Source organism: Lipotes vexillifer, unplaced genomic scaffold (genome assembly GCF_000442215.2).
Source record: "Lipotes vexillifer unplaced genomic scaffold, Lipotes_vexillifer_v1.1 scaffold1288, whole genome shotgun sequence".
Lineage (NCBI taxonomy): Eukaryota > Metazoa > Chordata > Mammalia > Artiodactyla > Lipotidae > Lipotes > Lipotes vexillifer.
The window spans coordinates 1,015,899-1,026,074 of NW_006776097.1; the positions used below are offsets into that span (position 1 = coordinate 1,015,899).

Consider the following 10,176-nt stretch of genomic DNA (forward strand, 5'->3'; position numbering starts at 1 on the left):
GCGGGCCTCTCACTGTTGTGGCCTCTCCCATTTGCGGAGCACAGGCTCCGGACGCGCAGGCTCAGCGGCCATGGCTCACGGGCCCAGCCGCTCCGCGGCATGCGGGATCCTCCCGAAACGGGGCACGAACCCGCGTCTCCTGCATCGGCAGGCGGACTCTCAAGCACTTTTGCAGTTTTTAACATGAATAGCTTGGTAAAACACCTACTAAGGGGGCAAAAAAACGCCACACTTCGGAATGGCTTAAGCTCCACACAGCCTACACCAAGCTACAGAAAGCCTTCTTAAGCTTTTTTTCTAAGCTTGGACATGATTACCGTCTGTCGCGATTCCACCGTCCTTCCAAAGAATGTGGTTCTGATGAGTAAAAAGCACTTTTTGACATGTCTGGCTTGATTGCACACACACGCTTCGACTTACTAAAGTTTAAAGTTGCACAAGAACTTTATTAACACCACCCACAGGCCTTGTAATCCCTTACTTGACAGTGTGGTGCAAGCACTAGTGGACTTTCAGAGCATCCCAGTTTCGCTCCACATCCTGAAAGAGTCCCTTTGGCTCCTATCCTTGTATACAAACTTGTCAATCTGCAGGGCCATAAGAAGGTTCCACTGGTTGGAGCCTTCACATAACTCAGGAGAACTGCCTTTTATCTCCTCTCAGGCTTGAAAGACTTGGACCTGAATAAGACGACTTATCTGAAACTCCAAATTCACGCGAGTACCTGAAAATAGACATTGTCTGAGTGAGGCTGCTATGTTGATGAACAAGTGGGAGGGAGAGGGACTGGTGTCTCCAGGAAGATGCCAGCCCACACGGGGTTGGGAACGGGGTTAGGATAAGATGCAAACGAACTCCCTTCTCTCTGCCGACTCATTTGGTTGCCATCTCTTCTGCAGTGGAATGATGCCCAGCAAAAGCAAGGAGTCTGTGGCATCTGAAGGCTCAAACCAGACGAGCGGCTACCAGTCGGGGTATCACTCCGATGACACGGACACCACTGTGTACTCCAGCGAGGAGGCGGAACTTTTAAAGCTGGTAGAGATTGGACCGCAAGCTGGCAGTGCAGCTCAGATTCTCCAGCCTGACACTGGGATCACACTGAGTTCCCCTCCTGTTTAAAAGGAGGCACCCACGTCCCCCAGTCCTGGAAATCACATGAGAGGTGCTGCTCAGATTTTCAAGTATTGTTCTTTCCACCACCAGAAAGTAGCCACATTTGATTTTCATTTCAAAAGCAAGGACCTCGGACTGCAGGGAGGCAGTCCTCTAGGCATTTCCTGAGAAGATGCTTGTGACCCGAGAATGTGTTTGTGGCTTCTCCCGGTGTTGACCTTATTCTTTTAAAAATTCATTTAAAAAGCATGTCTGATGCCCCCTAATGTGGGTCACCCCAGGGGTTACAGCAAAAGAAGTTCAAGAAATGGCTTCATCCTCCAAGAAGTAAGCAGTACCAGGGGAGTTGACACCTCTGTAAAACTAGAAGATAAACCAGCCAATGGAAGTGCTTTAGGTGTTGAAGATGGGAAAGACCTTTAGGGCTGAGTCCATCTAAGAAGCTTTGTTTAGGAGATGGGTCCTGAGCCAAGTCTTATGTGTGGGGAATGGACTGATGGAAAGGAAGATGCTGGCTTGCTTTGAGGATGCACTGGAGCCTGCACATGCATCGCGTTGGCTCCGGTGGAGGTGGACATAGGGTCTGTTAGGAAACGTAAAGGCTTCGTACGAGGTGACTGGTTTTAGAAGGTTGCGTGCTCTTCCCATTTGGGCTAAATGAGAGTTCCTTGTGCTGTTTCCGACTCCTAATGAGAGTTCCTTCCGGACTCTTACGTGTCTCCTGGCCAAGCCCCAGGAAGGAAATGATGCAGCTCTGGCTCCTTGTCTCCCAGGCTGATCCTTCATTCAGGACACCACAAAGGAAGGACACTCAGCCTCTCTGTCGCGTCGAAGATTTCTGACTGTGTAAACCAGCTTCTGGTTCCTTCTGGATGAATGCCGACGTGTCTGTCCTGATGTGATATGTCTGAGCCTGAATGCAGGAGATTCAGTATCAAGCTGTGGTGTCAAAGCTTCAGGAAGAATATTACTCGCTTGTTCCTTCTCCCCTCTCCACGCCTTCCCCCTCCCTTCAGTACTTTCCTGACCTCCCAGCCAGTCAGTGTTCTAGTAATTTGGCCTGTAAACCCTAGTGAAAGCTGGTTTGGTTTGTTCACTGAGTAATTATTAGCCAGATTTCAAAATTACTTTGTAGCCAAAGTTATAACAACTATTGTATTACTTAGACTTTTAACATGTAAAGCTCTTTCTACTGGTTTCTGCCCTTGTTCTTCCCTTTTTAAAAAAGAAAATGTATTTTTCGTTTGGTACCATAGTGTGAGATTCTGGGAACCATGACTATAAAACATGCTATGGCACATATATTTATAGTCTGTTTATGTAGAAACAAATGTAATATATTAAAACCTTGTATTATATATAATGAACTTTGTACTATCACATTTTGTATCAGTATTATGTAGCATAACAAAGGTCATAAAGCTTTTAGCAATTTGATGCCATTTTATTAAAAAAAATAAGTGGAAAACTTGAAGTAATCCCTTTGCAAGGTTGCATCACTGTGACTATCATTTCTCTCACTTCTAGAATGGAGGAGGGGGAATCAGACATCATTTCCATATGGCTGTTTTTTATTTTCACTTGTTCCCTTATTCTTCTTATGAAGGATATTTTCATGAAATGTTTATATACTTTTTAAACCAATAAATGTATTCTTAGTAAAAAAAAAAAACCAAAACAAACAAACAAAAAAAACAATGGTATAATACTATCACAGCTGCTTTGAGGGTAAATATTTCCGGCTTAAATGCTTCTCCCCCTCCTTCATTACACAAATACTTCACACACACATGCACTCTTGTTAAATTCCAAGCACTTCTGAGATTCTTAAAACATGGACTGAGAGATACCTGATAAATACTCCAACAGTATTTGTGGCTCGCTAGTAACCCCTGTGCCTGTTAGAACAGCCAACCGTGAAAATCATGGGGCGAGAGATCCCGAGACAGGTGGCCAGACCTGGCAGTGCAGGGAAGCATGGAACATATCTATAGTCTTCAATAATGCTTTACTCTATCCTTGCAGTGTCAGAACCTCAGATCCAACATTGCCGTTTTAAATGATTACTTTTGCCTGAATTCAGTGAGTGGAATTATCCAAAGATCATTGGCACCAAAGTGTGGTCCTACTCTTTCTTCGTGGGATTTTTTTTATACAAGATTTTGAAACGTTTATATCATCAAAAGATATGCCTATTATTTTTTTAATGTCTTCTAGGTTTTTCAGTCCTATTGATGAAGGTCTTCCCGATTCTAAAATAATGCACAATTCTAAATTGCCTTCCTTCTCTTATTACATTTAAAGCCATTTGGGATTTATTTTTGTATATGGAGTGAGGTAAGGACCTGGCTTTGTTTTCTTCAAGCGTCTGTCCATCATGGCAGCATTGTTTATTAAATATACCTCTTTTCCTCTGTGCTTGGGGAAATACACACTGTACCATTTTTCAAACCCTATCATCTCACTGAGATATTCTGCACAACTTTATGATGGAAAAGAGGGTGGCTCCGGGTGTGTGTGGTTCCTGGGCACTGCACTTACAGATTGGGCCATTGGCTGGAGTTAGTGGAGTAGGGTCCTCTGACAGATGTTAAACTGTAGGTCACGCCTGGTCTTGTCTTTCCCATTGTTACAGTGTTGTCCAGTAAATGAATGGCAGCAGAGTCTAGGTTATTCAAGATGGAGAAGACCTCATAGACAAACGGAATGTTCTTCACTTTAGGGAAAAGAGATTTTGTTTCTCATAAGCGGCCCCTGGCACTGTTTCCAATGCCAGGAAATTGGATTCATTTGAAACTTCACACTTCATAAAGAAATGCTTTCAGCACCTCAGGAAGAATAATTAGGAGGTGAGGTCTGGCCCTCTCCTTCTCTTTTCTGTTTTCCACACCCCTTGTTCTTAGCTCCTTTTCTCGCCTCATTTGCCCCTGTACTGAAGAGAACGTTGTAGCTTTTTAAAGTGCTTCTTGCACCGTCTTATTTTCAAGGCTTTCACTGAAGGTATTTGGTGTTTTGGGTGAGGCCAACTGTCTCCCCCTGGCTCCTGACATCTCTCATTCTCTCCCTTGGCTTGCTTTGTTCTTCTCGCTCTTCTCAAACCCCTTTGTCCCTTCTTCTTCTGTTTCTCTCTTTCCACGAGACTTCCTCTCCTGTGAACCCTCCCCCCAGCAGCCTTTCTCCTCAACCACATCACAGGAGACAGGAGAGTGGTGGGAAGTGTAAGTTCATTACCCCTGGACTAACTAATCCTATCAATGTCTGTTTCAATGAAAGAAGAAAAGTAAAAATCTCAAATCCACGACTTTGTAGTTAACCCATTTTCCTGTCTCCCCTAGTATGTCTTTCTTTCTGCCGCTCACTCAGATATTCATCGCCCACATGGTAAAATGTAGGCAAACCCAGAAAGCTTAAGCCTTTCAGTGAGTAGCTCTTGATATAAATCTTTCCACATTTGTGTGCCCTTGTCCCTTAGGGATAGTAGGCATGTCATGTCCATGCTTTCGGGTAAGGAGTGAGCACAGATCAAAGGGGGTTCCAATCTGTTTTTATAAAATTGCATTTTCTGCACGAGTCCCTCCCACGTAAGGATTTAGACATAAGTGGAAATCTGGGCAGTCTTCGTGAAACCAATATTAAGTCTGATTTTGGACGGGGAAAGTTACAGAATGCTTCTAGGTAATGGAGGTTAAAAAGGTAAAATAAAGCCATTTGCTCTAGTTTTGATCAGAATGGAGAGAATTACAAGAATCTGGGAGGAGCAACTCAGAGAGAAATGTAAGTTGGCCCGAAGTTCTGGAGCTACATACCAGGCTCAGCTGAGGTCTGACTCAGAGATAAGTGCTCTGAGTTAGGAAAAAAGTATTCTAAGGAAGACTATTGATAAGACAAGTATGGCAGTAAACTATGACAGATACGTGACGAGTGAATGTTAATGAGAGGACATCAAACTGTATCTTAGATTTTATTTTCTTTACAACACAGCATATGACCTTTATGTGACTTCTTGATACCTGTAGAACAACATTACATTCAATAGTTTCACTCATAGTTTTTGGTTTAGAAATAAAAGAATGAAAACATATGGTTTGATTTTTTTCTGTTAGTCTCACCTTTTGTTTATTCCGAGTACTTTAGAAGCCATGATCAGTGTACTTACCAGTAACTGGTGACAGCGTACCCCCATACTATACTTTAATTGCTAGAAGCTCTCAACCTTTAGATACACTGGAATAGAAAAAGGGCAGGGAATAGGAAAGCAGTCCCTCGCTCCAGCTGTATTCCATTCTTTGCTCTCTGTCCTCTCCCTTCTTCAGGGAGTGACGTTTGTGGGGGGCAGAGAGTGTGGAATAAAAGTCCAGGAAAGTGGGTTGAGTTCTTCAGCGTGAAGGATACTCTCAGTGGCAGACTCTGATCCCGTGTGTACTTCAGAGGATATGGGGTAAGAAATGACTCATCAAGAGCCCTCTGAACCATTGTTATGGGGAGAGGTTTCATGGCAGCCTGGTGCTTTGCATGGAATCTCTTTAAGCTGAATGTCTTATCCTGATAAAGGGGATTGAAAACATTCCGTTCATTGCCACGGAGAGAACAGAAATGGAAATGAAAACCCAGACGCAAAGTAGAGAATTCAGGCTGGTTACATAGTGAGCAACAACATTCCACATTCATCCCCCAAGGTAACAAGGAAACTGGCAGACAGGAATCCTGCAGCACATAGTGGGGAAAAGCAAGGCCCTCCAGAGAAATCAGGTACCAAAGATTCAGCCCTTAACACTAAACTTTAAGCAAGTAATATTTATTTGTTTGCTTATATTTAACTGTATGTTAAAAATGCTACATTGTGCCAGACACTCTTTTGAAAAGAGTTTATTAATATTAACTCATTGAATTAATCGGGACCCTAAAGCAAGATGTAGGCATCACACTGTAGATTGGGTGGCAGTCTCCCCCTTTTATGTAGGAGACATGAAGGGATCCTCACTGATGGTTTCTACAAATGTTTGTTAGGCATTTACTATGTGCCAGGCACCTTAGCAGACAGTGGTCAAAACTGTTTTCTTAGCTGCTTGGGTTACAGGTTATCAGCAGAACCCTAGAAAGGAGGAACTCCAATCTTATTCCAGAACTCTCTACATATCCTTATGGTACCCCTTTAACAAATTGAGTGTAGCTCTAATTATTGGCTCATTCTTCATTCAGTCATTTTTGAATAAAGATCTGAGTTCAAGAACCCTTCTAGGTATAGATTCCACGCTGAACCTGACTTCAGAGTCAGGACGCTCATGGGAAAAACCAGATAAGAAGCCCTCTGACAGAAGGCTGAGGAAGTGCTTTTCTTGGTCTGGTTCACCTCACCTTGAAAAATTTGCATTTCACTTGTAAAGCAAGAGGAGATTCTGTTAATGCATCCAGAAGAATTCCATGTTGGCAGGCATTGTATGGCAACATAGAAGGAATCTTTTGTTTTGTCATAAGTAACATTGTTTGACCTTTATACTACTGTTCTACATTTTAAACTTTTCCAGTGGATGAAAATCCAAAGTACGGAAAGAATAAATTCCACCATTGCCATTAGTTTTACTAGGAATTCTTCAGTAGGGATTGTTCTAAGTGTATAATGACTTCCCCTTGGGTATTTCAAAATATTATCAAGTAGCATGCAACATTTCATGAATACATCTGTTTCACAAAGCAAAGTGTACTCCTGTATAAACCACCTTGAGAATCTTTTAAGCAGCATATACTTGAAGTCAATAGAAACAGAATTTTCTTTTAGGTCAGTCACCATGTATAGATCATGATATATTGCTGTGCCTTTTCCCCCTGCTCCTGTCTAATATGGTTGGCAAATTGCCTTGAGGACCTGTCATGAAGAGAAAAAAAGATCCTCATTCTTCCTTTATCAACCTCATTCATCAGTAAATTTCAGTGTTCTGCCCAGCTTTCATTCTTGTAGTCTTTTGCACTGCAGGAGAGCTTATTCCTTCTCTGACTGATGAACAAGACAAGAGGATGTCGTGCCAGAAACTATTCCTGAGTCCAATCTTACAGAATTACTTAGTAATGTTCACTTTAAAAAGTAGTACCAATAAGTATTAATTTTGGATGACATATATATTAGAACAAGTTTAATCATGGTAATAGAATTTTTAGATAGATATATATCATGGATTCAACTTTCATTATGTTTCTCTGTTTCATGGTGATAGACATTTCAAGTAGCTCTGCAGTCACTCAGACCTGAGTAGCCTGAAGGACAGAGAAATAACCTTGATTGTTGATCGTCTGCCATATGCCAGGCATTGAGCTATGCACTCCTCACATTTTATCTCATTAAATCCTTGTAATGGGCCCTCGTGTTAGGTGCTATTATCACCAGGTTCCAAGAGAAGACTGGCAGTTAAAATTTGAAGCCCCGGTAAGCAAGGTTATGCCAGGATTGAATCCAGTCTACTTACACCTTGGGGACATGTTCCTATTTGGGATGGGAACCAGAATGGGATCCTCTCTCCTGATGGAAGGCAGTGAGCTGACTCATCTGATAAATCAACCAACAAAATAAAAGGTACATATGAAGGTGACCTGGTACCTTTAAGTGTCTTAGTTCACGTATGTTGGCTTAAATATTTCCATCTTTCAGGCAGCTTTACCTATAAGCTAAATCCACTTTGACTAAATGTAAAAGTTTAGTGTTACAATAAACATCTGATTTCCAGAGGGAAGAAAGTGTGTTACTTACTAGCTGTATGGTCTTGAGCAAGTTACTTAACCTCTTTGAGTCTTCTTTTCCTTAGCTGGATAAGAATTAAATGAGATACGTATGTAAAATACCCACCATACTACCTGATAAGTGGAAAGTATTCCATAAAGGTAGCTATTTTCTTATGCTACTGGGGATAGGGAAGTTAGGTTTATAGCTTGTTGAATGACAGTTCTCAAAGATTGTTAACTTACCATTGACAAACTGGTTGGAGGTCTCCAATGGTACTTTCTGCTGTCCCTGGTTCCCTAGGTTTGAAGACTGGCATAAGGACTCAGCATGAAGAACAAATTGCTGGATGACAAGCGCCTGGGTAGATTGCAGTGTGATAGAGTCAGGATTCACTGGTCAGTGACTCAAATAACTTAATTCAGTTTTTCTGCACAAATTTTGGGATGGGGCACCATGGCTTAGCAATAACTTTAAATTGGCTAACAAATATCAGTTTGCCAAAAATCAGCTAGACAATGACCAACTTGCTAAAAATCAGTTTGTCAGATGACCGTTTTGCCCAATGATGAGCTCATCAAATTAAACTTGTCAATAAACACCAACTTTTAAGAATTATCTATAAAGTTTACAGCCATTTGTAGTGAAGGTTTCTGTGAAGTTGGTCACAGAAACAGAATTTTATGGAAAGGTTTCTGTGAAGTTGGTCACAGAAACAGAATGTTATGGAAAGTTCAATTCTTCAAAAGTTGATGGACATAGGCTTACATTTCCCATTAATACATTTAATCATTTTCGATGAGTCATTCAAACTCATCAATTTCAGCATAAAATTGTATTATATATTTGCCATTGATATATAAATTCTGTCAAGGGATCCAAACTAATCACAATGATATGAAATGCTGAATTTTTCTTACTAACTGCTGCTAGAAATGCAAGATGAAGTCTCATATGCCATTTGAGGCATTATTGAAATGACATTCAAAGCAATAAGAACTCAAAAGTGGCTGGAGCAATTCCATTATACTAAGAATGTTAGCTTCATCAAGACAAGAATTTCTGTCTATTTTGTTCACTACTTTATCTCTAGTGTCTAGAACAGTGTCTGGACAGTAGTAGGTACTCAATATCTGTGGAATGCAATGATAAAATCGGTCATTTGGTAAATAGAATTTTAGCCAATTGGCTCTCAGCAAATTGATTTTTGGCATTTTAGCTTGGTTTCCTAGGTACCAGCAAGAGCAAAAAAATAAACCTTAAGGGCTTTTGTTGACTACATGTTCAGGGTACGTTGGAGTTTCCAAAGAGGTGAAAGAAATTTTAAGTTGTGTAAATATGGGGAGATCAAGGGAGGGATTTGTCCCCCCCAGTCTCCTTGCTGATTAGACCAACTTGATTCTGACTCTCCATTCTTGTAACCACACTTAAGAGATAATTTGACAAGCTGTAGCACACCCACAGGAGGGTGACTGGGATGGTCTTACATACAGAATGGTTGGCAAACTGGAACTAGTCAGACTGGAGAAGGTTTAAGGGGTTATGCAAGGGCTGTCTTTTAATACATGAGGAAGCTTCCATGGAAAGTGCCCTTTCTTTTGTGTTGCCAAAGGGCAGTTAGACCAATGGATACAAACCATGAGAATGGCAGACCCTGGGTCATCTGATGCCCAATCACATGTTCTTTCCTTTGTGCCTTGCAGAGTCTCCCTTCCCTGGAATCAGTAGAGATTGTTCTGTAAGGTTGTTGGAGAGGAGTTATGAGTTGAGGATCAGAGTACCAGTTGGCTCAGATGGCCTCCAAGTCCTGTTTCAGCCCAGAATTATTAGAGACCAAGAAGCTGGGTGCTTGAGTAAGACAGACGGGTTTGGATCCTGACTCTACCGTATACTAGCTGTGTGATCACGTACAAGTTACTGACCTCTCTGAGCCTCAGTTTCCTCATTCATGAAATGGAGATCACAACCGTACAGGGGTTGTCATAAGGGTTAAATAAAGTAATGGATGTAAAGGGCTTAGGACAGTGCCTGGCACATAAGTGCTCAATAAGTTCCTTACCTATTATTATGAATCCATGAAAAAGAATGTACTATGTCTTCCTTTCTTTTTGCAAGAGGTGATAATCAAGATATCAGTCTCAAATTGTTAACGTAGGGCTTCCCTGGTGGCACAGTGGTTGAGAGTCCGCCTGCCGATGCAGGGGATGCGGGTTCGTGCCTCGGTCCGGGAGGATCCCACGTGCCGCGGAGAGGCTGGGCCCGTGAGCCACGGCTGCTGAGCCTGCGTGTCCGGAGCCTGTGCTCCGCAACGGGAGAGGCCACAACAGTGAGAGGCCCTAGTACCATAAAAA

General features: G+C 42.0%; 1 protein-coding gene across 1 annotated transcript in view; it reads left to right on the top strand.

The window, feature by feature from the left end:
* Positions 1–1,122, top strand: part of KDR (kinase insert domain receptor) — a 44,706-nt gene extending 43,584 nt beyond the window's left edge. The window contains exon 30 of the mRNA XM_007450267.1: positions 900–1,122. Within this exon, the coding sequence (XP_007450329.1) occupies positions 900–1,122 (223 nt within the window). The remainder of the gene's footprint in view (positions 1–899) is intronic.
* Positions 1,123–10,176: the final 9,054 nt, after the last annotated feature.